A 27,644-nucleotide genomic window follows, 5' to 3' on the forward strand; every position below is an offset into this window, starting at 1 on the left:
GAAAAGCAATTGCTAACAAGCCATTGTTGACACATTGCAGGCCATATATGTAGGTATGGGTATGTAAGTCCGTTTCATTACAGTTCTGTGGGTGGCAGCTGGTTCGGATCCTCAGATCTTGAGATCTCGAGATCTGCAGATCTTGATCCAATTAGCAAGCGGCGGAGAAAGCCGTTCGCAGTGCGCGGTAATCAAATTATTTTCGGCCTTTTTGCCAAGTGTTTTTATGGCTAGACAAGTCATGTTTTATGTTTCGGAGCAGGTCGTAAGCCTATTTGGTTATGACTTCATTCCGCGAGGCTGCAGCAAGTTGGTGAAAGTGCGCAGCGAATGACGGCGATTAAAACTTAACGCATCTAAATAAATCAAGCCGAGCACTTGAGTTGACGTGTAATGAGCATGGGCTTATGAAAGCCATTAAACCGATGAGCTGACGAATCTTTTGCCCCAAGTTCGTTGCCCAAGTCTTTCGTCGGCTCATTGGCTTAAAGTAAACACACCCTGGCCAACCGATTCTCGACACTCGATAAGCCCATAAAAATATTGTGTTAGGGCAGCCGGCCAGACGCCTGTGCCGCGCATATCAATCGGTCTCGAGTTTCATTTGATTTTTAATGTAATTTTATTGTATCTGTATCTGTTTCTCTGAGGTATCTGTGACTGTGGGAGGAGTTCGGGTATCCGTGTTTGTATCCATGTCGAATGAACTGCGCTGCGTTGACAATCCCCAGGCGAAGACCTGGCTTAAATCGCACCTCACTTGGCCATTTGGCTTATCCCCATGCTTTTAGCATAATTGAACGTTCCGCGAGTTGTTGTATAAATTTAGTTGGGCCAAAAGAAGGAGCACTTTGCCCTGATTATTGATTGCACTTCACTTATTTTTGTCAATTTTACTTTTTGCCACTCTCGTGAATTCAGTTAGCAGCTTTTCATTTCTGTGGTTTTTGTGCACTTTGCTTTGATCATCTGGCTGGAAAACGGTAAATGACAGATCTGGCGCAAGATAACGTGGACCGAAATCGGCTCCGACGAAGACCCGAGCACTCGATCGATCGATCACACGGACTTTTCGACGACAATGCGCACCTGTTGCCAGGTGTAAACCGCTCGCAACGGACAACGCTTTCAGACTGATCGAACCTCGCCAGATGTGGATCGCTCTGGTGCTTGGATCCCTGGATGTGGATCGTGTTCGAAGAAGTATTGTACGGATTGCATAGGTGAAGCACACAAAATGTATAATTAAGTGAGACTTGAATATTACTTGGGACCTTTACAGATATTTTTGAAATCAATACAAAAATTTTAATTTCCTAATTCAATTTTTTTCAAAATAACTTTAAAAACCTATTTATATTGAGCTCGAACTCAAGCCAGCTGCAACTCCAACGCAAAACATGTTTGATCTGCGCTGTGCTATATTATCATCCTAAAAGTATACAATCTCTGGAAGAATAACGATGTTTCTGTACGTGTAGAATTGAGCTTAAGATTCTTTGTAGAATTGCACATTCTTTGACTTTTTCTTAAAAAAAATAAATGACAAATATGAAAAAAAAATGTAAAAATCAATTAAATCCTTAGTAAAAAATTGTACAATTTAAAAACATATAATTTTAAAAAATTCAATTTTAAATATTTGGATATTTCAAATTACTATTTTTGAATAATCTCGGCTGTTTGTTCTACATACATAAGGTTCTACAATGAGGTAGATAATTGAGTAAAGTATTTTTGAACGGTAAATGTTTGAAATAGTTCCAATTCGAACCGTCAACTGGACGTGGCGCTGATACAATTTTAATAGATTTCTTTATTACCTACTATTTTTAAAAATCTAATAAAAACTCCAGCTACATATATGTAAGTTTTAATAATCCTTACAAAACATAACTAACGCAAAGTACAAAGGTACCCAAAGCCAAATACACATTTTGGGGTATGCCCAATTATACATTTTAGGCTTTCCATTATGGTAACCGTGAAAAGGGATTTGTCAATTGACCGTTGAGGGATTATAAAGTGACTTTTATAAATTACATATGTCTTAAAATGTAACTTAAGCTACATGGAAAACAAGAGAAATTTACCTAATGGAGATTAAATTGAGGCTAACCTATTTATAGTCTGCCCCCCTTTAAGCATATTTGTATATTTCCCAATCTTCTTAATTTAACTGGCTTTAAAATGAGAAAAAATGCGATGTCAACCGTGTTGGCCATGTGACGGGTTCAAGGTTAATTTGCTGCTGACCATGTTAGTTGGTCACCATGCATCTGCAAACTGGAGATCATTAAGCCGCACATTAGTAGCATCTCAAGCGGTCTGTGGGCTAATTAGACGTCGAGTGTGAACGGAAACACTGCGTCTCTGCCTGCCGCTTTTTGTTGCACACCTCGGGATGCCCCATGATGCATGATTTATGGTGGGTATTTGAAATTGTAAATTGGCGGCGTGTGAAGCTCCCGAGGCGTCGGCCACCAAAGACTTACCCATTAATGCGTTTACTTACTAAAAGTTGGTCTGTGTTCACTTGGCTTACCTGAAACGAAAAGGGAAATCGCAGGCTATTAGTTAAAGTCTAATAAGGGTTCAACATATTCATTCTATAGGCTGAATATATAAGAATTGGGATTAGGACTGGCGTTGACGCTATCACAAAATCAATTTGGCTAATTGCAAGCATAATGGCCTCGTTCGTCGCCACATTTCATCGGACACCGTGAAAAGGGAACGTCCCCGAAATGTGCAGACAACTTTTTGACACGCCAACGGTTCGTTTATTAGTGGAATCGAATAACCCCCAAAGTGTCATCAAATCAATGCAAACTAGCTCAAATCGAAGTCGCCTGCGAAACTTTTCCGGCCGACATTTGCGCGCCATTAAGCATGATATGGGGGTTGCTAGAGGTGTGGGCCTGGGATTCCTCCGCCCAAACGGCAAATGGGCAATTTCGTTGGCCCATAAAGGGCCATCGTAATGGGAAAAGTTAGCGCCACATCAGGGGCACAGGTGTGTCCCCACAGGCCTTGGCAGGGAAATAGTTTCCCACACCGTCATTGGGGCTAATAGATTTCCAAATCAATAGACCATCCCAGGGGAGTTTTTCTTAGCGAGAGTTCTTTTTTGGCAACTTCAGACTGACACATTAAATTTTGGACTATACTACACTATAACTTTAAGAATTCTGGGTGCTCTCGATAACGGAGACCACATTTTCGGCAATGTCACAGAGGTGCGAGTAGGTCTGCATGTAGAGGCTATCCCTGTAGGATTTCCTGGATTGCAGTTTTTTCAGGAGATACAGACGGGGATTTTCCTCGCGCAGATATAGAAGCCAGGGCTTCGTCTCCACCTGATCTTCTTCGGCGCTCTCAACTTCTTCCTGCTGTTTCACCTGATACCGATTGACCTCCAACCGGAGGCCACTCAGCTCCAGCGAAGCCATCATCTCCTCCCACTCCTGAATGCCATTCCCTATACATCCCCTTACGTAGATAAAGGTGGATCGAGTCCTCTGCTCACTCCGACTAAAGTGGGTGAGGGATCCTTTACCACCTCCCTGTTTCAGTTCCTCCAGCACCTCGACGAGTTTGTCGAAGTGTAGCTTCCTTTGATTGGAGTCCGGCAGCCGCAGGATTACCTCACGGAGCGTCTCCAGTCGCAGGTCCCAAGTGGGCTCCCTTGGTTTCTTTAGTGCCTGATGCAGTGCCTTCAGCGTTTCCAGGTCATCGAAGCGCTCGCACTTGTAGCCCGGATTCTCGGCATTGAACACCTCACGCTCGTCGAGAATTCGCTCATAGGGGCACACCACTTCGTGCGGCTTCAGGAGGGGCACTATGGAGGCTTGAATCCCGGTCAGATCATCGGCCATCCGCTTCTTGGACCTTTCAGTAATCATGTTCTGCAGCCTGCGCAGTTTGCTGGTGTACTCAGGTGCTGGAACACAGCGTCCCGTCAAACGGGCCACAAAAACCCCGCGAACCGAACCAATTACATTCGGAAAAATGCGGAGTTCGAAGCGCTGTTTGAAGAGGTAGCATCCACGTGGGCGGAAGAGGGCATGGCACACCACCTCCTCGCCGGGAAAAACGGTAAAGGTAGATTGGGAGAGTAGGAAGTTATGGCAGCTCTGAGCTGTGCACTTCCCACCCCTCTTGCAATCGCCCATTGCCCACTGGCAGGTGAGCACCTGGACGCCCACGTTCTCCACGCGAGCCACCTCTTTGACGTCATTCTGAAACGGATGACACTCGAAGAAAACGTTGGCGATGTCGGGCACAACACCTCGTCTGCCGGCATTGAAGAAAACCACTCCGTTTATCTTGACCGCCGCACGGGCTATCCCAGATTGCAGGTCAGGTTCTGCCCCTCGAGGTTGCTCTTCCTTTTTCACATACTCTGCTGCAATCTCCGACGAGCTGCTCAAACTGAAAATCGAGTTGCAGGACACTCGTTCGATCTGCGGGGTGTCGCTGCGGATGAGGGATTCCTGCACAGTGCCACCCACCACTTCCAGTTTGTCCAAGTCGGGGAAGAAAGGCAAAACCCGCTTAATGTCGCCACTTTTGTGGTCTATGTGCTCCTCCAGCAACCGTGATTTTAGCCAACGGGAGGGCTTCTCCGGTGGTGGGTGTGCCGTGCCCAGAAGTTCCTGCTTGGTGGCTCTGGTCAGTCCACTGACCTCCATATCCACCCAACCTAACTGCTCGGCTCGGGGAAGCGTCTCCTGGAGTTCAGGAACTTCCAGGCATTGTGCATTTATCTGCGAAGGAAGAACGGCTGGCTTCTTCTGGGCCAAGGTCGTGGGATTCATGCGACCCGCGAGGTCAAGAAGCCGCTCCACGGTACCTCGATCCCCGGGAGCTCCCGTGCCGCCCACATTGATCAGCATCTCGTGCGGACGACGGCCCAACTTTCGCTGGATCTTCGCCTGAACGGTGGCTCGGTTCTGGAGTGTGTCGTACCAGAGCTTCAATCGCGGATCCATGCTCATCGACTCCCGCATATCCTCGTCCAGCGAACACTCCGAGCTGGAGAGCGTGGTAATGCCCAGCTTCTTGTTGAAGATGTCCTGGATTATGTCGTCCAGTATCTTCTCACCCTCCAGGTCGGTAACCTCCTTGAGGCTCTTTCGCTTGCGAAAATCCAGCCCCGTGGAATCGGACTTCATGTCTACCACGTTCTTCTGGGACCCGGGTTCCCTATAGGAATTTGGGGTTTTCCTGAAGGATTGCAACCACGAGCGGTGTCGCGAACCTAATCCACTTCGCTGTTCCATCTTTATAGAGTTTTTTATTAATGTTTTAAGTGTTTTTTTTTTGTTTGTTTATTTTTGTCTTCTCTTCTCGAGGAAAACTAGATCAGAGCTGTGCTCTCGATCACCGACACAATATCCTCAGCCGCACTGCCAATTAGTCCGTATAACAAGATATATATCGAGTCCATGAAATACTTTGAATGGTAAGAGTTTTTGCTTTCTTCCTTGGTAACTCTTGACCTGAGAAGTTGGACCTTCTCATCCCATTCCTCCAATCTGCTGGCAAGTATTCCTCGCACATAGAGGTGCTTGGTATGATTCCGATCCCTCAATCTTTCAGGAGAGTCCACCAAACTAAGTGGCACAGACGGTGCACCTCGCAAATCGTCTAGAAGGTGGCTTAATTCCAAAAAGTGCTCAATGCGCTGTCGACTATCCTGGCTTTTGCACACCAAGTGAATAATCGAGTGGACACTGTAGTCCCAGGAAGGAGGAAATGAAATTGGATGCAGGAGTCTCAGCCGCCTGTAGAAGGTCAAGAGACGGTCAACGACTTCGTGACTATGGCACTGAAAGCTCCTATTCCGTCGGTTGAAAGCCTCACGATCCTCCAGCTCCCTTTCATATGGACAGAGTATCGAACTCCGTTGCTTTAAATGAACCCGCGGCTCACAGACCGTCACCTGAAGCTTCTCTAGTTTAAGTCGGTCCAGGTACTCCTTGGGCGGAGTACAGCGACCATTAAGGTTCAAAATAAAGCCTGAAGGTCGGCAGAAGAAAATCCGAGGTCTGGTCAACAGCATCCAGCGTTGTTTTACAATAGCCACATATCGAGGTTGGTACAGAACCGTAACATCCCGGAATTCACCTGGAAGTAGGATAAACGGGGCCACATCGAAAACAAAGTCGTCGGAATCGGCTTCCATCAGAGTATCGTTGTTTGAGAAGAAGTTCACCTTTCTCCAAGTGAAATGCAGCTGTTGATTTCCGCAGTTCTCGATGCGAACAATGGTGCGCAGGTGACGCTGGAAGGGATTGCTAATAAAGGTCCTGTCCACAATTGGCGAGAACTCCTGCACATGCGGCCAGTAATGGTTTCCGTTGATACGGACGCCCGGCCCGGTCACCGATTGTTGGATCGTCTGTATCGGTTGGATGACCTCACCTCCACCTCCGCCACTTGACCTTATGAGCTCATTAGAGGTGTCTCCAATGGTATTTATTAGGTCAGGAACATCCTTGTACCTTCTACCCACAACCTCAAGGTTACAGATTTTAGGTGGAGATATTGTCGAACTGTCCTCATAGTCCTCTATTTCCTCGGGACTCTCCCTTCCTAACAATTCAGCAGCCAAATGGCTGGGTAGTCCCACAATCTCCACAAGGCCTTTCACCGAACGGTTCACTATCTTTCCCTGGTGATTTAAAATCATCTGTTCTGGAGTCCTACACAACTGACTTCGTAGTCTCTCTTGCAAAGCCCTTCGCTGGATAAGCATGTTTTTCCAGTAGTGTAGACGATGTTCCACATTACTTTTGCATTTTTCTGGGGGGAAACTGGACGAGGACGCGAAGGAAGACGACTCGTGGTGGACACCTCTCACAGTATGATCTCTCATAATTTCGTCTATAAGGTCATTGGCCAAGCCGTCTGGATGGATGCTGTCCTCGGAGGAATCCTCTTTGATCAGCAGATCCGTCGGAATTGAGCACATTTTTAAATTTAATTGTTTTTGGGGTGTCACCATTGATGGGAGTGTTTTTGACTTTAAGGGCATGACTACTTATATGAAATGGAAGAAAATAATGAATGGATTTAGGTTATCTCAAATGTAAGTTTTTTAGTTCTCAACAAAGTTTTCCTAACTAATCACGGCACCACTTCGGTGCTCTCAATGACGGACACAATGTCCTCGGCCATGTTGCACAGATGTGAGTAAGTTTGAATGTAGAGCGAGTCCCGGAAGTATTTGGAACGATACAGAGTGCGCATCACCGCCGCCCGGATCTTTTCCTCGTCCAACTCCGTTTCTCCGATTATTTCCGCAAGTTTCTCCTTGTCAATGGGCTTCATGGGACTCGGTTGAGGTTCCTCCCCGTCTTGTTCTTCAACCTCCCCCTCTTCCGATTCCCCGAGCAAATTTAGGTAGAACCTCTGCAACTCCGGCTTGAAAAATGAATCCTGAACGTTGAACATTAGGTCCTCCCATTCGGCAATTCCATTGCAGATCACTCCACGCACATAGATAAACCGCGATCGTTGCTTCTGATCATCCTGCTTAGAGGAGGTGGTATTCAGAGAAGATTCTCCGCCCAACAGAGGAGCGAGAAGATTGGTGAATTCAGCAAAGATCTGCTCCCGCTCCACCAAACCCTCTATCCTCAGAATGTAATCCTTGATGGTGGAGAGACGTAGATCCCACAGTGGCTCCCGCGGCTTCTTCAGACGCTGATGGAAAGCACGGAGCACCTCCAGGTCATCGAAACGGGCACAGTTATATCCCGGATTCAGGGCGTTAAACGCCTCTCGATCGTCCAGCGGTCGATCGTAGGGACAGCAGGCGGGCGGAGGCACCACCAGAGGAGCCAGTGCACCCAGATGAGTGGTCAGTTTGCCGATAGCTACCGCATCCGACTTGCAGATGCAGGCGCATTGGCACTCCAGCAACTTGGCCATGTAGTCCGCCGGCGGAGAGCAACGTCCGTGCAGGCGAAGCAGTAGGGATTCCTGGCGGCCACAGAAGATACGCGGTTCCACCTGCAGCAGCCACAGCTCCATGGTCATGGCCACCTTCCGTGGCTGGTAGAGCACGGCTATATTTCGAGTTTCACCATGAGCCAGCCTGAACCCTCCCAAATCGAAGTAGAACTCATTGTCCCTGGCCAGCAGCAGGGATCCGCGGTTGTAGTAGTAGGTGCTCTGTTTCCAGGTGAAGGACAGCGTCTGCTGGCCAATGTTGGTCAGCTGCAGGACGTGCTTAAGGCGTCGCCGGAATGGATCGCATGTGAATCGGGTGAGAATCTCGTAGCAATCTTTGTTCTCACCCGGCACGTAGTCCACCCCGTTGACCCGTAATCCCAGTTCTGGCACGACGGGTGGAGGTGGAGCCTCCGTTGATTCCTCCTCTGTGGCTCCACAGGACTCACAGATGCCCTCCTCGGAGCAAATAAGCGGACTGTCGCTGTTGGTCACCGTGTGCAGCGAGTCCACCTCCACGAGGACGGTACTTGGAGGTGGTTTGAGCTTACTGATGGCCTTGCCCTTTATCTGCAGAGCGTTGAGATCAGGAAAGAACTCCACCACTTGCTGGATGGCTGGGAAACGCTGCTCCAGTCGTTCGTCCAGGAACTGCGATTGCAGCCAACCCGTTGGAGGCTTCTGCTCCAAGGCCTCCCGGCCCAACAGCTCCCTTTTGCTGACCTCAGGCAGACCAATGATCTCCACATCCTTGTAGCCCACCTTCTCCGCCTGAGGGCACGTGGCCTCCAGTCCGGGAATCACCTGGCAGGTGCAGGGATCCTGAAGGTCACCCAGTTTGGAAACTGGAACGTTTATCAATCGGTCACACTGCATGCGATCCGCGTAGTCCAAGATCCGCTTCACCGTCTGCCCGTCGCGATTATCCAGGGTGGAGCGTCGGTTGAAGAGCACCTCGCTGGCCAGCTTGCCCGTTTCCCGCTGGACGCGCTGCTGCATTTTCTTGCGCTGCTGCAGCACATCCTTCCAGTAGCGCAGGCGCTTGTCCACGTGCTGCTCCTGCTCCTCGCGGGGCCACGGCATCTCGGCCAGGTGGCAGGAGGAGGACGTCTCCGGGAAGTCGCCGCGTCGCTCCATGAAAATCTCGTTCAGAATCTCCTCCACCATGCGCTCCGTGTACTTGCCCATGGGCGAGGTGGCATTCAGCTGCGCCTGCGCAAGAGAGCGGGTCGTCGGTTCGGTCAACGACGAGGGCAGCGAAGCCATGTTGGCCAGTGTGAATTTCGAAAAGTTCTCCGAATCGCCGTTTTTGTTCGTGAACGTGGACTCCGAAAAGTTGAGCATGTGGCACTCGCCAGACATCTGCGGACTCTTTGCCCTCAGGCTTTCCATTTTGTGAGGGAGCTTGCAGTTTAAGTATTTCGTATGTCAACTTCAAGTGTTGTAAAAAATATAAGGTTTCTTGTCAGCGGTGTTTTCCGACTCGAAATAGAAATCAAACGGGCCATTCAAAGCATTCACTGCCAAGCCAACTATGTAATTCTCCTAAATTTCAAGTTAAATATTATTATCTGCACACTAGTTTAATTAAAAACTGTATACAAAACAATAATTGAAAGTATTACGCATGCGATTTTTATAGAGCCACAAAATCGACTGTCGATTTAAAAATTTCTGATTAAATCCTGATGTTCCACCCAACTTAGTACTGGCATTTTGACCGAAGTAATGGGAATAGTTAGAAAAATATGGATGGTTATACCTAGTTCAGCTCGTAATAAAATTCCCAATTGATTGTCCCCAAAAACTAAAACTTTAAATTTTTGTAAACTTTTTTTTTTCCTAAAAATAAAAAAATACATTTTTTGATTTAGTCAATCGACTCTTCTATGCATTATCAAATAATTTTTTTTAACTTTATTTGTGTAATGCCGTCTAAACACGTTAGAAAAATATATGAACGAGGAAAATGGTTCGAAAATCAAACTAACCGAGGTGCTTTCATAAGTTCCTCTAATATTGTTCGATGTAGCTGAGAGGAGATGAAAGAGCACCTCAGTCTGCTTTGCTGTTTGAATCTTAGCCAGCAGTGCTTTCGATGACGGACACAATGTCCTCGGCGGCATCGCAAAGCAGATTGTAGGTCTGCATGTAGAGCGAGTCCTTGAGGTACTTGTTAGACCTCACTCTCTTCGAGATATCTTCCACCACATTCATTTCATCGTTTGGTTCATACGGATTCTTCTCGGGCAGATAACGCAGGAGCTCCAGCTTGAAGAACTGTTCATCCAAACCGAGGGCCATGGCCTCCCATTCGTCGACGAAACTGCTGATGGTGCCGCGCACGTAGATGAAGCGGGACCGTTCCTGCTGGGGATTGTGTTCCAGGAGGGGAAAGGCAGAGCACCTGTTGCACTTCATCGGCTGGAGAAGAGTCACCAGCTGGTTGTGCAGATTCTCGCGCAGGAAGCGGCTCTTCTGCTTGCCGATGAAGCGACGCAGGGTCTCGATTCTCAGGTCCCAGGGTCGATCTCGCGGCTTCTTGGCCAGTCCGTATATATCCTTGAGAGCCTCCAGATCCTCGTATCGCTCGCAGCGATAGGAAGGATTCTGGGCATTGAAAATCTCTCGCTCATCCAAGGATCTCTGGTAGGGACACAATGGCCGGGGATTCTCGATAATGGGCGCCAGACTGGACTGCATGTGGAGGATGCTGTGCGCCTGCATCTTCTTCTGCTTGGCCACCGGCACCCTTCGGTGTTCCTTCAAGCGCCTCTGAAAGATAGCCGGCATGGTGCACTGACCCTGGAGGATGACGTCCAGCCGACGGGTGCCGCAGAAGGGCGTTCTCTGTAGGCACACGTACCATCGCTGCGTGAAGAGGCCCACGATTTGCGGCTGGAACATCACCCGGATGAGGCGACGACCCTGCGGCTCCAGGATGAACTCGCTGCGGTCAAAGATCAGCTCGGAATCCATGGGCAAGCGATCGGAACGCAGGCGGGTCTTGTTTAGCCAAAAGACATGCACCAACTTGGGACTGAGGTTCTGTGGAAGAAGTCGTCCTTAAGCAAAGAAACCCAACAAGCGTGAACAGAAAAATTTTAAAATATATATAGGAGGTGCCTAATAATTTCACTGGAAGAAGTAAGCAAGATGGACTGAGTGATAAAGGGTCAACATGAAGCACTTCCACCCATTAAGCATCAAAATGCCTTACTTAAATGTGCTTAAATATTTCCAAATTCAAGACAACCGAAAAAGCTAAGGACTTCCCCTGCCAGATTTTACCTGGATATCCAAAAGCATCTCGACTTTCCGCTGATAGGGCTCACATTTAAGCAGCATATGGATAGATTTGCCGGTGGCGCCGGTGGGATTGTGGTAATCAAGGAGCATGCCATTGATCATCAACCCATTCACGTCCTGTGGCTCTTCCAAATCATTGACCTCCACTCGCCCACCGACAATTTCCTTGATGATTTTCTCAGCTGCGGCTTCATCCTCACCCTCTTCCTCATCAAAGGACAGCAGGCCAAGCTCCGAGTCCTCTTCCTCCTCCACCGAGGTGGAGTCACCGGAGAGGTTCCTCAAGAAGGACTCGCCGACTTTGATGATCGCCGGCGTCTTGTTGGCCCGTTCCACAACTGCCGGCGTGACCTGCAGCTCCTGAAGGTCGGGCGCAAACTCCAGGACATGCTGGATGGCGTGCTTCTTGGCCTCGAGGCGCTGGCTCAGGACCTTGGAGCGCTGCCACTGGCTCTCCACCGCATGGGGCGGCACTTGGGTGGCGGCCAACTCCTGCTGGGTGACCTGCGGCAGGCCGACAAACTCCACCTGCTGCAACTGCGGCTTCACGGCATACAGCTCGTTTAGCTCGCGACAAAGATCGGGATCTCGGCGCGGCTTCAGCGAGGTCAGGGTGGCATTCTCCTTGAGGCGAACGAGGGGCTGCGATCGGTCGGCTGTGTCCAGGACGCGCAGGATCATCCGCTTGCTGGCCTCGTCGATGGTCGCCGATCGGTTGAAGAGCACATCCTGGGCCCGCTTACCCGTCTGCCGCTCGATCCGCTCCTGCAATCGCCTTCGCTGCTCCAGCACGCGATTCCAGTTGCGCAGCCGCGGGTCCATGTCCAGATCCAGGTCCAGTTGCGGCCTGATCCTCATCGGCCTGGATCTCACCGACTGGCAGTGCTCATCGAGGGTGCTGTCCGACTTCTTCAGCTGGAAGTTCTGCGTGCGCAGGACCTCGTTCAGAATGTCCTCCACCGTCTCGTTGGCCACAAATCTGTTCTCCGGCTGCTGCTCATCGTCATCGTGGGCCTCCATGAAGTTGTGCTTGTTGGAGTGCGAACCCTCCATGGATACCTGCGAAATCTTGCCCAGCGAGTGGATCACCGAGTGCTGCGTGGGTCTCATCATCATGGAATGTTTAGATTTCGAAGATCCCAGGGTTAAGTATGATATAAAAGTGTGAAGCTGGCGAATATGTATTATAGAGCAGCCTTAGTTGACAGAGGGAGCTTGGTTTACTCAGATTTATCCATTTGCCCTAACCAGAGGTCTTAAATGACTTTTAGTATTCATTATAAATATCATACTTTAATTTTCTCAGCCATGTTCAGTGTTAAATTTATGGTATATAACTGCTTTAGAGCTATTGCTAGCTCGTTTTAGAAGGAAAATTCCTTTGGCTCCACTCAGTTCCTTGTAAATTGCAATTTATGAGGCTGGCTGTTGTGCTAATTCGCTAACAATCCCCAAAACCCAATAGAAAAACCCGCTTTGTGTGACAAGTCATCGTAATTTTCACCCAAGCAGCTGGATCGGCATTTTCGTTACTCGAATTTGAATTTCCCTGGCCATTTACCTTAGGACTCAATGACATTGACGTGCCGCCTTCACACAATTCAAAAAAGTTGCCTAGAAGTTGTTGTTGATGTTGATGTTGCCATTGTGACTGGCACCGCCAAGAAAGCCCACAAAGTGAAAGGAGTCGCCGTGGCTGTCGTATATCAACTTACCTGAAACGAGAAGAGGAGAAATATTAAATTGATTTATACACAAGTCATGTGCAACGTTAGCAACAACTGAATATGAACTATTCCTTATTTATGGACGGTTCAAAGGCTCATTAATTATGTCATCTGTGGTTTTTGCCAAAGGTCGTGGTGGAGCTTTCATGTGGTTATGGGTTTTGTAATACCCTTTCCACCCTTTCCACCTCCCCAGGAAGAGGAAGTTTCTTTGGTTGGTGGGCTTTTCCGTCCCAGAAACAAACTTTTCGCTGAACAAAAGGGCGAAACCAAACGAAACACAGAAAACAGAAACAGTCGAGTGAAACAAAGCCATATCAATTACCCTGGCAACCAGCCGTACAGGAGTATAAAGTAATTTAGCCCCAACCAAACCGCTAAGGGAGGGATCCTGGCCAAGAACAAAGGCTATCAGACCGCAGAAAAGGAAGCCGAATAGGGACTGATAGTGGGAAATGGAAAGGGGAAATGCGCTGCATTGTTGGCAATTTCAATACTCATCATTATTATGGCGGCTGGGAGTGGAAGCCCTGGAGTGCATGTGTTCCATCTACGTGCCGGCGAAATGCAATCAACATATTGTAATTCAGAAATGCATATTGAGAACGTGCAAAAGATACTCGTAGTTGCAACAATGCCGTGCCTGCTGCTGCTGCTGCTTCTGTTGCACTTAACGGCCCGGCGGAGGAAAACAAAACGAAGCCATGCCGAAACCAGGGGACATTGTTGCTGCCGCCTCAAGTGGATCCAGCGAAAAGAAAGAATCTGGCAGCGTTTGCATTTTGATTTCCCATCTCGCATTCTCTCAAGCAACGCATTTATTATTTACCAGCCAGCAACAGGCAGCAAGCAGCCAGCAGCGAACAGCAAACAAAAAAACGGCAACTCAATTCCGCAGACTCATGCTGCAGTTGTCAACGACGGCGACGAAGACCCACTTGCCCCCGCGACTCCCCACTGCATGTTGCATATTGCATACCTCATGGTGTTGACAGTGAGACAACAGCAGCAACAGCAACATCAGCAAATGCAGCAACTCAAGACCCAGACGCCAACTGTGGCGCTCGTTGAGTGAAGTTGGACATCAGACAGACGGACGGATCGACGGGCGTACGGATTGTCAGACAAATAAACCCGTACAATCTGTTTGTATGCTATCAATGCCAAAATGAATGGGTCGCGAGAAATTCTCTGCATATCAAAGATATTTTATCATCGCCTTATTCAATAACACCTCGTTTTTAAATAGTAAGAATAATAATTTAATAATTTTATGTGTCCCATATTGTTGCTGAATCCGCTGAATCTGTAAAATCATACTAAAATTTACCCAATACCCTGCATTAAAATACATATAATCTATTTTCATTTGTATTGAATTTGAATTTTCCAATTAATAATAAAGTTAAATGTAAATTCAAAGAATTGGAAAAGAACGAAAATTGATTTCAGTCTTATCAAGTTGGCCTGGGTGATTTGTTTCAAACCATTACTGAATAAAAAGAAAGCAAGGAAGTCGACAAACCGAATAAAAGCAAATATCATCCGAAAAAAAAATATTAAAAATTTCAAGATGAAAGAGCTTATTGAATTAACTACGCCACATGGAAAAGGATATTGCAGGATGTTCATTGGCAAGAGGCAGCCCTTAAAGCACCTGATGGTGAAGTATGCTACCGCCTACGGATTAAGTCTGGAAAAATTGCAGTTTTATGGAGCAAATGGACTGAAACTGGAGACGTACGATACGGTCCATTTGTTAGGACTGCGCAACGTAGGGTTAATATGTGTCAAAGAGATCAAGGAGGAAATGTAAAGACCAAATAAAGAACAAATATTTAATTTAATAACTGATATTTGCAATTTTTTTCTTAAATATTGTAGATTTTAAAGCCGGCCTGTGGACGTTCTCCATTAATGGTTAATACATTTCAAAGACATTGGCCAAGCTGCAGGAATTTTAATTAGATGAAGAGTTCATTTAAAATAAAAAAGAACTTCAAATAATTAAATCTAAAATAATTTTTGTTTGTAAAGTTATACGTTCTTTTACTGAACAATCATTAAATGTTCAGTGCATAGCTTTCAAATCACACAATATCATATTTCATATGGCATCATCCAATCCAGTCTTAAACTTATATACCCGCTGTCACTTGTAAAGCTACAGTACTCAACGTGCTTAAACGAATTTATTTGCGTTCGGTTAGTTGCTGCTCGACATGCAAATACTGTTCGCCGCATTTGATGACGCCCATAATAATCAAATTTTTATTGAATGAATTGCAAGCTGTTAAAACGCGAAAATTATTTGTCAAGCGCCGAGGCCAAATCCATTGAGATTTCCATCGGCCGGACACGGGACTTGGACTCGTTGAGGCGGTTGGAACCGCCCGGTCCAGATCGTTGGGTCTCGGTTTGTATCGCATGTGTGGCCATAAAAGTGCGTTACAAATAACTGCACTTTTATTGAATAGTGCCGTGGCGACAAGTGCTGCTGCTGCCTTGGACCGTTAGAGAGGTCTGCTGGTGCAATCGAATCCGAAGTAAGAATCACTGACCAAAATAGTTATGAGTTCTTTTTTTTAGAATTTTTGATTTTTTTTTAGGTGTTTTACATTTAACAGATTTATCGCTATCAAATCAGATCAGAACATTTCAAAATAAATACGTTGTTAATCAAAAGAAGAGATAGAATTGTCCCTATAATATTATCGACAACATTGCTTAAATGTGCCATAAATACGATATTATATCGATTTTATCGATATTTTTCGATTTACAGATCTTAGCCTTAGCTTAAAATAGGAAGCATGTTTCAAATTCCATGTCAATTGTCTGCTGATTTCTCTCAGTGCAGACTTAAACTCAAGTTTAGACTCGCAAAGAGTTGATTCGAGTTAATTGCTGTGCAATTTGTGAGCAGCAAAATGGAATGCGCTGTCAAATCAAACCCGAAGCACTTAATTAAAACTTATTGAAGGCAATCGCCAAATGTAGCGTTGGCAATTGCGCTCCTAATTGCATAAGCATGTAGCTGTTGTCGTCGAGTTGCTGCCGCAATGTTGCACGTTGCATGTTGCATGTGGCAGCTTCGAGACTCGACTCGTTTGTTTACCTGACTTCGGCCGACTTGATGATGGCCTTGGGCGGCGCATCCCAATAGTTGGGGGCGGGTGGCACCCACTGGCGCAGCACTTGATAGTTGCCCTCCAGCAGCGCCATGCCCTCGATGACCTCCTCGTCCGATTCGCCGTCATTATTGGGTCCACCGTTGTTGTTGTTGCTGCTGCTGCTGATTCTCTGACTATCGCTATCGGCATGCAAATTATCAAACGAATTGTTCATTGTTTCGCAAAAGGCCGGAAAGGCAAAAGAAAACACTAGACTTAGATTTTGGCGCCGCTTTCACTGCCACAACTACATCTCTTCTGTGGAGCGCCTCGGATTTTGTGGGTAAACAAAGATGCGCATTGCCATTTGCGCTGACTCACAGATACACAAACACTCGAAGACGCACTCTCAAGAACACGAACACCAACACAAAGAACTATTGCCCCCAAAAAGAGGAGGAAGAAGCAGCCGCAAACAATAACAAAGGCGGCCGGCAGAAAGTAAAAGATTAAGTTTAATTCGAGTTCACCGCCGTCCACAATCTACGTAAATTACTGGCACCGATTCCGAGAATTCGCGATTTCCTTAATTCGCGTTAAAAATATATAGTTAGTGCTTATCAGTATCGGGAGAAATCGGAATATACGCGGAATCGTCGTCCGCTCGCGTTGCACTCACGGATGGTTCTTCCTTCTAATCGGCGAAATGCTCGTTGCGTTTGTTTTGGCACGACGGGATTGACAAGCACGGCGAAAACCCAAACACATCGCACAAAGGCTCACCAACACTGAGAAACTGGGCACACTCACACACACACTTTGGAGGGTTAATATCTGGCACTCACTTTTGCATCCCTTGTCGATGGCAGAGAACTCGCCCCGTGTTCGCCCCACGTCCTTGAGTCCTGCGATTTCTCTGCTTCAGTTTCAGTTTCAGTTTTTGTTTCGGCTGTTTCGCCTTGCGATTGCCGGCTTTTTTCCTTCCTCTTTTTAGCGTTTGTGTGTGTGGAAAATAAGGGTTTGTAATGTAATGTTTTTATGTCTGATTTCGTTTTCGTAGATTGTGGTGGTGTTGGTAAACGGGGACGGGTGGTGGAGGGGGTGGTGCAGGGAGGTGGGCCAACGTACAATGCACGCATATTGTTGAAATTATGTAGCGAGGTGTGCAAACAGGGGGTTGGGATGCGGTGTGAGACCGGGGAAAGTGTGCGGAGAGAGTGGGCTTAAAGTTCAAAAAACGTTTTCGAACTGTGGTGCAAAAATCTATTAAGTTCATCTTTTAGTCTCTCTCATACTCGAACTTTATTGAAGATTCATTGATTGATTTTAGAATATTAATGTAGAGGATGAATGAGGGTCAACATCAAAAAAGTATGCAGCGTTTTCTACTAAAAGGCTTTCAAATATAATATTTTAGTTTAAAGGTTAATCCTAAGCAATTATGTATTTTCTAGGATTTAATATCTAAGATCTGATTACTTTTGGAATATCATTTATAATTCACCTTTATTTTAGCTCAGGTTCAACTTATTAAAATAATCCTGAAACCACGGTGCTCAGTTGAAACTTATAACCATAAAAGTCTGGCAGGCACGATCCCCGTGACCTCTCACACACACACTCTCGCAAGGACCTTTTACCGCTCTCACACACATATTTACAGGGAAAGGAAACTCGAACCGAGGCGAACAAACCCCAAAAACATCGGAAAAACGACCAAAGGACGGAAGGAAGCGAGCGCTCGAACGTATGCTCGCATTTTGCTACAAACTCATTTCGCTGAGAGAAAAAGGCACTCTCTTCTGAGACTCTCTCTCCAGGACTCTTGTGATTGCCAGGTTTTTTAATTCACTCACTCAATTTGAATGTCGTTTGGCTGCCGGCTGTTTTTGTAGTTGTTGTGGAGAATTCACCCCTAAGCGTCTTCACGGTAATTTGAACACGTGCCGAGCAGCTGAGCGAGTTGGGTGGTGGTTGGGTTGCATTTCTGGCTATCTGGTCACCCAAAAGCCACCCCTGTTTATAAGGCCAGCCAGGCCAGACACTCCGGCGATCGTTAAATTTTATGATTTCATATCCCACTTATGCCCCGAACAGAACAGACATCTCGTCCAGTTGGAGAAGAAGAGCTTTCGCCGGCAATTAACCATTCGAACGGAGAAAGAAAGAGTTGGCCGGAGGCAACTGTACTGCACAGGCCTTATCCCCCACACAAAGTGCAGGCCAAAACAATCAACTTGGCAACACTTACGAGGCTCCAGGGAATAGGATGCACAAACACACACTGAGGGAAAACTTTTAATGCAGAATAACATAATGTGAGAAGTTACAAATGTATAAACCAAAAAGCCACTCACAATTACTCTGAAAAAGTCGAGATCTTTGTTTAAATGTGAATATTAAATGGGATAAATAAAAAAAATAAATTGATTTGGAATTAATAAGCATTAAATGAGATTAGGATTCACTACAAATTCGGAGATTGCGGTCGTTTAGTTGAATTTAAGGGTCTATTAGCCCCGTTTTACAAAAACATATTTGGATTCCGAATTTTAAGACTACTTAAAATTTAATTTAAGGACGAGAAATAAAAATATTATGCATTTAAAATAATAATGCCTTCAAGAATATGACATTAACATCCTAATCCTAGCTTATTAGCCTTTTCATTATAAATATATTTACAAAATTCGTTGTCTTACATCTAAAGCTTATAAAGCACATTTAAAGATTTAACATTGATAGCGTTTCTGTACCTTTCGTTTCCATCGGCATCATATTTATTTTACAATTTTTTCTCTGTGCTAGCAGAGGAAAAGTGAAAGCTCCACTGGGTTACGCTACGGTATTTAATGTGCAAATATCCCACACTCCGCGGGACTTAGCACCCACTACCCACTTTCCACCTCCCACTGACCCACCATGCTGCTATGCCATGCCGTCGCAAACAACAACAAATTGCGTCGTTTGCCAAATCAACCCTGCAGACAGGACAACAAACATGCATATCCACCAGCAGAGTGGGTGGATCGTGGGTGGTGGTGGAGCAATAACAGCCGACACTTCAACAGCCGCACACAATTTCCGATTTGGATACAGGACTTTAGATTAAAGCGAGCCCTTTTTCTTCAGGATTTTAATTAAAATGCATCTGCCGGGTATTTCTGGCTGTCATTAGCAACATGTTGCTGGGAGCAGCGGCAGCAGCAACATCACAGCCAATGACATTTGTGTAATTTAATTTTATTCATAGCATAACTCACATAGTTAGCAACTCAAATGGCTCAGTCAGGAGAAAAGGGCTGACACATCCCCAGGAGACAGGCACACGTGCGGAAAAATTATACAGAAATAGGATGGAAATTCGACTTAAAAGTTTAATATGATTTTTGTAAAACTGCTGATCCAAAAATAAAATTGTTTAAAATATTTTTATTTTCCTAGAATTTGTATCAGAATTTCTGGCTTTTGATTTCGACTTCACGTTTTGTTGTCGACATCTTAAAATTTGTTTAGAAGCACCGAAATGACCTAAGAATTTTTTCCCAGTATACCCACACACGCTCCACTTCAGTTATGAGAGTCGGCATAAAAATAATTATATAAACTTTATGCCCTTGCCGTCTGGCAGTTCTTCGATGGGTCTTTCCACCCTCGATAATGTCGCAATACGCCCACGCAAACCCTTGCTGCACCACCGCCCCCTCCCCTTTACCCTACCCCACCTTTACTTCAGACAGACCGCACAGTTTTGAAAACAGCAAAACCGAGAGCGGTGTAAACATTCTGCCCGCCGGCGTTCTCCCCAGCTAGACACTCACACACTAACACACCCACCGGCCTTTGGGTCGGCTTTAACATGATTTGTTGGATTTGGCGAAAAAGATTTCCTAATTCCATTTGCTAGACAGGTCTACAACGGTCTATGACTATTTTTGGGGGTGTCTAACCAACTTTGGCAGGGCTTTGTGCCGTGGAAAACTTTAATTTTGGGATCGGTGCACTAGAAATCGATCGGATGTGCTGGGAAATTAAATTAAGCAATTTATGGTACTCGTAACCCAAGGAAGGTAATTTGAATTTAAACGTTGTTTGGTTAAAAAATGTATTGTTAAAAATGTAAGGTTTTATGTCGTTGGTGAGTTAGTTGAATGAATACTAGACAATTAAGACAATTATTCATATTATAGTCAACCCTCCAATGCAAAAATATATTTACTAACATCTGTTGGGAAATTCCTGCCTTAAAACATAAGTGCAGATGAAAAAAATAATATTTATATTTAATTGTATTTTTATTGGGTCAAAAAAGTTATAAAGTTATCACGAAAATTACATAATCTTGATTAAAAAATTATATAATTTCTTAATCGAGGTATTTTGAATAGGCTCTTGAAGTAATTTAGCAAAATGTTCGATGTTACCTCACCTGAAAGTTCAATTTCTGAAATGACAATATCAAACCGCTGTTGTTTCCCATCATTATCAAAGAAACCCAGGTAGGCCCGAAATCAGGGCCATAGGAACCAGCTCAATTACAATTTCGACAAGTACTCGTAGTTGCTTTATGGTTCCTGGTCTGGGCCCGCAGTTGAGTATTTCATTAGCGAGCTGTCTGATATTTCTTAACACTTCATTACGGGAGCGCTATTAGTTGTCGCTGTGACTTTGATATGCCCATTGTTGTGTCTTCTTCGCATTAGGCCCTGTCTGAAGCGGTGGGAACTCGGAGTTGATGGGCCCACACAGAAGTGGTCATAAAATCGGGAGAAAACGCCAGGCACTTGACAGTAACTACTCCACTTTTTTTGGTCACCGAGTAAGCCGATCTCTGGGTCGTTACTCCCATTACCAAAAGGAAAAACAGCGGATGAGCATATGCAAATGTGGAGCATATTGTTTGGCAACTTCCTAGACCCAGTCAGTGGGCTCTTGTTTATCTAAATACCTTCCACGCCTCGTTGGCCGGAGCCACATGTTGACGAAATCCATGGCCAGGGAACCACATCAAAGTAGCTGGAAACGCAAATGAAAGCGAGCATTTCGAAATGGGAAGCCATGTAAAAATTCCAGTTAAACGTTCTCGTCTTGAGGCGGTGTACTAAAAATATATATGTCTGTGCGAGTATCCAAGTATATAGATTCCGACATCGCTGGCGGCCAAGACCAAAACTCAAATAGACTACGAATACATTTGATGCCTATTTGTGTTTGTGCTCGTGTTTGTTTATTATTAAAATCAGCTTATTTGCACTCATTTCGACTTCGAAGCAGTGCCCGCCGGGCATTCGGAATGGGTTCGGTTCCGGATAAAGTGCTGGGGTCGGGGGTATGAGTTCCGGATCTGGGTTCATAAATATGCAAGTCATTAATAGAAATATTATGTACCCGAGGCACTCGTCCGTCCTGTCCGCTCTCATCAAAGTAAGCAGGCAACAAACAGCAACCCTTCGGAGATTTTCGGGAGTGGGTGATTCCGGTGATGGAATGACAGGCTAAGCGATCCACTGGGACCGCTGGAGTTAACTGGGGAAAACTGCCTGCAGTTTCCCACTCACACAGGCCCACACATAAATTGAGTCAAAATTATGCTTCATTTGATTTAACACAATCGGTTTTGTGTTGTTTCGATGCCATGTCAAGGCATTTGATGTTGCCGAGCTCCGAGTTTCCCAAAATTCGATGATTGGGGGCTGGGCTTCGGCCCTTTCAGCGACAATTGGATTAGGCCCAGGATGGCATTGATTTGGTCGGTTTTTGGGGTGACATGTAATCGAGATTGCCCCCGAGGCAGAGAATGAAGTTTGGCAGTCAAGAGGGAAGCCAGTCTAGTAAATAATGGAATGTTCTTTGCCTGGATTTTCACAGATATTAACCAGAAAGTTACATGGCGTTTTGACATTAACATTGACAATATTCTAGTGCACCTATAATAATATTGTAAATTAAAATGTTTGCATTACTAAAATGCTCCATGCATTTAATTGATTGCGGTTCAAATCTAATCTAGTTGATCTTGTTGCAGATTCGAGAGCGAGAAACCAGAAAATCAAGTTAAAAAAAATATAATTCCACTACGTCGACATCGCTCTACATGAAAGTACTTTCCATATTCTACATGATTTCAACGCCATTATTTCGCAGTCCCTGCAAATCTATAGATCTATGGCCTGATCTGCCCGCGGCCAAAGGCAATAATAAACACATTGTCTTTTTCGAGGCAAGAGGTTTTCCTCAGCTTTCCTCAGTTTTCCTTTCCCCACCTTCAACTCCACTGATCGGGTAAACGCTAATATTTCCGCTATTGGCAGCGATTTCTTTCACTTAACCGCGGGCCACTGCAACTTGCACATGTTTTATTTTCCACCGCCACCGCCACACTTTGCTTTCAGCATGCTTTTCGGTTTGGGATTTTCCTTTATTCTCCTCTCGGCCGATCTCTGTTTTCTGTTTTTTATTGACAGGCTGCTGCTAGCCAGCGGCAGCAATTGCAACATCCGCACATGTGGCCAGCCACCAGATCTACTTCTGCCTCAGCTTTTCCTGTTTTCCTTGCAACACAGCAGCAGTACAGCAGCAGCAGCAGCAGCGGCAGCCAAGGAGCATTGTTATTGTTTATTGATGCACTACTTTGCGCTATTTTCGTGTGGCAACTGAAAATGCAACTCCAGCAGATGGCGATGGCATGCTAGTGGGCGTTCGAGTCGGGAAACGAGAACGGAGCGTCCAGAAACCAGAAAAATCAGAAATCAGAACCCGAAGAACAGTTGCCGTTTCTTCTTTTTTGTGGCCAACTCTTAAAATTCTCGTAAATAAATTGTTTTCCAACTCGACGGCAGATGCAGATTTAACGAGCTGCCTTCGAAAAAATCACAAAAAAAAAGAGAGAGAAAGGCGACTTTCAATTAGTTGGCTTGGGTTTTGACATTGCTCAAATCACAATTACACAACGATCGCGGTACAAAGCCGATTATTAGACTTCTCAGTCGCTGCAATTGTCGACGGAGCCCAAGTTTTATTGAATTGTCAAGTTACTGTACTGGTTGAAACTGCAACTGCCACTGCCACCGTTTCTGGCTGCCTTTTCCTGCCAATTACCGCTGCTCCTGCTGTTGTTTGGCAATTTTCAGATACTTTTTCTTCAATTACGTATACGACCTGGTTGCTTAGATCCCCCCATGTGGCTCCCCTTTGCGGGCCCAACGAACTTTGGGCCGTTTCTTTCATTTTATGTCGCATGTAATTAGTCACGATGTTGGCAGCAGACATACTGCAGGCCAGGCTGAGATGCTGCAGTCTCTGCTGACTTTGGGTGCCATTCCCTGCACTCGATTCTTGAGCCCGGCGTCTTGCAACTTGCAACTTGCGACTCTTGACTCTCGACTCTCAAACTGTCGTCTGTCGAAGCCGCCTGCCTTTGTTGTTTGCCGTTGATGTTGCTGTTGCCATTGCTGCATCTGCGATGGCCAACTGCGAAATCGCGGAAGTGTGAATTGCCAGCTTCTCCAGGCTGCGGGGCCTGGCCCAGCTGCAATTTATGTTGTCCTCAGAGCCAACTGCAGCGTAATTAGGCCAATTAGCTGATAAAGCTGCTCATAAATTACACAAAAACTCCTGCAATTTGCTGCCGTCATCCTGGACTTTCCATCACCACTTTCCAGCCCCATTTAACACATTAGAGGAGCAGAGGCAGACGAAGAACTTCTATAATTTACGGACACATGCAGTGCCTGGAATAATCGAGTATTAATCAAAGCACAGTTAATTTTTAAATTGGAAAAAATTGTATTTCAAGAGGGGGAAGCTGAGAAAACTGGTTTCTCGGCCCCAGCCCAAAACTTCTGCTAACTCATTACGCGCCAACATCAAATCAAATACGAAACAGAAAATGTTTCAGCTTCAGAGTTATGGAGTTCGTGTTTCTTTTTTCTGTTTTTTTCTGCTGTGAGCACTTGAAAACTTGTATTGCTGCGTAATGCTCCCAAGTACAACGACAGCGTGGAGAAGGTTTTTTCGAAAACAGTTTCTTGTTTTCATCATTTTGTTGTTTAATTTTGCTCTCTCCCTCGATGAGTTCGCCTCGCACTTGAGACTCTCCATATCGCGCACTTGAATCTGTTACGCAAATGTGCGTAATGCGCACGAATTCAGATGGATTAAGCTGAGGGATATACTCGGCATAATCGAGTGTTGGCAAAAGACCGAGAAACGGTAACATAATGTAAAGAGCGTTCCGTCGGGAAGGCCTTCAGACGCCGCTTTTGAAGGCGCGTGGGCCTTGACAACAACTCAAAGTGAGGAACCTGAGCTACCTACCTACCAAAAACAACAACCTTAACGACAGCAACAACTTCGGCGAAAACCCAAGTGCCTGCCGAGTGGACAAAGAGAAATAAAGTTTACAAAATGTTGGCCATAAAGTTAAGTTTAGAAACCATTTACAACAAGTTCGTCGCGCTCGGCGGCCAATGAAACACACCCAATAAAAACTTTTGCGGGACTCACACGGGCACCCACTAAAGGTAATAGATCAGCAGAGTACAAGGAACTTTGGCATTTGCAATTAGCAGTTTTGTCTTGACTTAGTAAGAACTCTCATAGAATATGTTTAGGATTTTTATGCTAAAAACAGCTGAGTAAGGGATTGTTTTTATTTAAACAAATGAAACCATCTTAAGTTCTCCCCTATAGTATGGTTTTTCAAGCCCAGTTTATTTATTTTCTTAATAACATGATCTTGTTTATCAGGAATCAAACAACGGTTTTTCATTATTCCATTTGTTGATAACTCTGTCATGGGTATTTTTATTAAGAATAATATTATTCTTCACAGTCATTGGTTTCCTTTTTTACTTTAAAAAAATAAGAAAACTGATAAGAGAATCGTAAAATGGTTTTTTATTGTGCGGTTTATTAAAAAATGGTTCCTGGGAAATTTCAATGAAATTTTTGTGTAGCAACTTTTAAAGAGTTGCTTATTTCTATTGCTGACTCAAAGTGAGAGGTAATAAATTTTCTTATTGTAAATGGAAAAAGAAAGAAGATATACTTGAGTGCCCCGGATTTGTTGTTGAACATTCTTAGAGTTTCTTGGTTAGTACACAGATGTTACTGATACTTTAATTTGCATATTCCAGAATGAGATTCCTATGATACTTTTTTAATTGCTTTAAAAACAGTTTATTGTTAATTTCTCGTTGCACACAGCCAATAAAATCATTTGTATTTCCTTCTCCGCCCTGTTACCACAGAGTTCTTATTATATTTAACGACTGGGAGGAATGGCCATAAAGAATTATTTATGTGATATTAATGATCCAAATGCATAGCTCATAGGCGCAACATGAAAATCCGACACAAATCAGAGTTTTGATTGCCCCAAGGGGCGGAATGCGGAACCAGCTCGATTTTGAGATCCGTCCGTGGAGATTGGCCGATCCCCAGATGGGTTCAGTGCACCGACCGCAAGAAAGCCAGCCTCGAATTGCCGTCAATTGGAGATCATGTTATGAAATCAATTTCGATTGTCAAGTTGGCGCAGAAGGAGAAATAGAAAGAGAGCGGCCGTTTGATTGACGGATGCACTGAGACAAAAGCCACCGAGACTTCGCCGGACAATTAATCCTGTGGCCAACTAAGGAAGGCGGAGGGCGAGTACATAAATTCAATTTACGTTCTGCGGACCCCGCTGTCACACAATTTGCAATCAGCCAAAGCCAAGAGCTAAGATCGCAGAGCCAAGAGCCACTGAGCCACAGAGCGCGACGTGTTGGGTAATTTGGAGAATTTATGACAAGCATTATGGCAACACTGGTCCATGCTGATCGCCATAGGAATTACCTACCCACCGGTGCTGCCTGTGTGCGTGTAATTCTTAGAGCGGCCGCCCCAAAACCACAAACCAGTTTCATTATTGTACACAATTTTTCCTATTTTTCCTCTCCTCTTGCGCCTTTTTTTTTATATTTATGCAACGCGCTCCGCTTTCCGATTACTCACGCCGCAAGAACCGCTCGTTGATCGTGAATTTTCCAGCTAGCAGCTACCAACTTGCAATTACCATCTAGCAGCTCCATAATAAGTCACTGGTAGGAGATGCCGGCAAAAAAATTAGAGATGCCAATTATACAAATGGTCAGACGTCCGAATGCGACTTCGACTTCAACTTCGACTGTGAGTTTGATTCGGAATTGGAGTCTGAATCCGAATCCGCGACCGAGTTGGTGGTAAATTGTCAAAACGGTTTGGCGAGTGCTCTTGGCCAGTTTTCCAGTTTGACAGGCCGACAAAGGTGCGGCTCCAGAGGCGGAGAGCGATCGGGTCTCAGCTGGATTATGGCAGAAAGCGAGCCGAAACAAAAGCGAAACGGCTTGGGCTAAGAGCCAGCGCTCAAATCCCTGACGCTTTTAAATTGGTTTCTTTGCCAGCTGCCTAAATGTCAAATGCAATTGTCTTGGGTGGATCCGCAGAAAGCCGGAGAGGCTGAGGCTCTTGGGCGTTGCACTCGGTGGACTCCACAAGTCCAACTTTAATTGCGAAACGGGAATGAATATCTGGCCTCGCTGGCGAAATGCTAAAGTTGAAGGCGGCGGCCTGACTTGGGTGTGTCGGCTTGCTCGGTGCTGAACTGAATATACAGAGGGAATTAAGCAGGAGTTCTTTATTCATCTAAGGTCGATCTATGGGACGGCTGGCTGTGCGTGCAGAATGCGAAATGCAAATGAGGCTGGCAGGCCCAGCGGAGGATGAGCTGAAGTTGCGTATACGAAGCGTTGCACGGCACCACCCCTCAGCCCGATTCAATTAAGTTGTTCGGGAAATTGGCCATAGCTACGTGTTGGATTTTCCTCTTTCCACCAGCACTGGGGAAAACGAATTTTAGGTTCTATCATCGTATATTTATGGCTGCACTCTTGTATAAACTAATTAACTAAAACTAACTGCATCTTCCAACAACTATATGGGAGCTGGAGTTTTTATTACTACACCGATTTGCTTGATTAGTAATCATATATTTATCCATTGGTATACGAGAAAAGTCATCGTGATTTTCAGTTCAGCATTATCAGTTTCGGATCAGAACATTGTTGAGGCCTTGGCGGTTTATTTCAATGTTACATACTATATTGAATAGGTCGTGAGATTGTGACTTAAAAAACAGGTAATTTCAAATCTATTCCACAAAATAAAGCTCGTAAAACCAGGGGATAACATAAATCGTTATTTTTTAAAATTCTGCTCGACTTTTCTAGCAGTGTGATGTTCTTGGATTTTGCAATGCAAATAAATCATCGTGTTGATGCATTTTAAGCTTGCCTCTGCGAGGCCGAGGAGTACGTGATACCAGCGCACCTTCGTGTCTGGCGGCCCGGCCAATTACATATTTGTCTTGGGTCTGGGCCAGGTTCGGTCCGATTCCCCAATTCCCCGACTTCCCTGACTTTCTGACTTTCTTGCCCTGGCCCTGTTCGTGCGCAAGTGCTCCAGTTTCCCGTTTCCTATGTGGTTCTGGGCCTCCTTCACCGCGTATTAC

The 27,644-nt window shown here is 45.4% G+C and overlaps 5 protein-coding genes across 8 annotated transcripts in view; all 5 read right to left on the minus strand.

Annotated features, from left to right (window-relative positions):
- The window catches only part of pk (prickle), a 67,185-nt gene that overhangs the window by 25,152 nt on the left and 14,389 nt on the right, over positions 1-27,644 (minus strand). The window contains exon 1 of one of the 4 annotated variants that reach the window (XM_017146027.3): positions 16,117-16,632. The exons of 1 other annotated variant lie outside the window; for it this stretch is intronic. In XM_017146027.3, coding sequence (XP_017001516.3) covers positions 16,117-16,346 — 230 coding nt within the window. In that variant the 5' untranslated portion in view covers positions 16,347-16,632. Of the gene's footprint in view, positions 1-755; positions 856-897; positions 1,119-16,116; positions 16,633-27,644 lie in introns of those variants that run through there. 2 more of the 4 variants (XM_070213965.1, XM_070213964.1) reach the window with 2 other exon arrangements.
- Positions 3,160-5,363, minus strand: LOC108060366 (uncharacterized). Its single transcript, XM_017146033.3, has one exon. The coding sequence runs from the start codon at positions 5,283-5,285 to the stop codon at positions 3,183-3,185; it is 2,103 nt and encodes a 700-aa protein (XP_017001522.3). The 5' UTR covers positions 5,286-5,363; the 3' UTR covers positions 3,160-3,182.
- Positions 5,260-7,042, minus strand: LOC108060367 (uncharacterized). Its single transcript, XM_017146034.3, has one exon. The coding sequence runs from the start codon at positions 7,040-7,042 to the stop codon at positions 5,363-5,365; it is 1,680 nt and encodes a 559-aa protein (XP_017001523.3). The 3' UTR covers positions 5,260-5,362.
- Positions 7,132-9,444, minus strand: LOC108060364 (uncharacterized). Its single transcript, XM_017146029.3, has one exon. It carries the CDS (start codon positions 9,352-9,354, stop codon positions 7,135-7,137), a length of 2,220 nt encoding a protein of 739 aa, XP_017001518.2. The 5' UTR covers positions 9,355-9,444; the 3' UTR covers positions 7,132-7,134.
- Positions 9,898-12,477, minus strand: LOC108060365 (uncharacterized). Its single transcript, XM_017146031.3, has 2 exons — positions 11,254-12,477; positions 9,898-11,010 (listed from the first exon to the last, which is right to left on the minus strand). Exons 1-2 carry the CDS (start codon positions 12,385-12,387, stop codon positions 10,042-10,044), a joined length of 2,103 nt encoding a protein of 700 aa, XP_017001520.2. The 5' UTR covers positions 12,388-12,477; the 3' UTR covers positions 9,898-10,041.

Source organism: Drosophila takahashii, chromosome 2R (genome assembly GCF_030179915.1).
Source record: "Drosophila takahashii strain IR98-3 E-12201 chromosome 2R, DtakHiC1v2, whole genome shotgun sequence".
NCBI classification, from domain to species: domain Eukaryota; kingdom Metazoa; phylum Arthropoda; class Insecta; order Diptera; family Drosophilidae; genus Drosophila; species Drosophila takahashii.

Excerpts from the sequence above, each read along its gene's own strand:
- LOC108060366 (XM_017146033.3), bottom strand. The coding sequence starts at position 5,285 with ATGGAACAGCGAAGTGGATTAGGTTCGCGACACCGCTCGTGGTTGCAA.
- LOC108060367 (XM_017146034.3), bottom strand. The coding sequence starts at position 7,042 with ATGCCCTTAAAGTCAAAAACACTCCCATCAATGGTGACACCCCAAAAA.
- LOC108060364 (XM_017146029.3), bottom strand. The coding sequence starts at position 9,354 with ATGGAAAGCCTGAGGGCAAAGAGTCCGCAGATGTCTGGCGAGTGCCAC.
- LOC108060365 (XM_017146031.3), bottom strand. The coding sequence starts at position 12,387 with ATGATGATGAGACCCACGCAGCACTCGGTGATCCACTCGCTGGGCAAG. Across the intron at positions 11,011-11,253 it reads AGATGCTTTTGGATATCCAG|AACCTCAGTCCCAAGTTGGT; the intron begins GTAAAATCTGGC and ends CTTCTTCCACAG.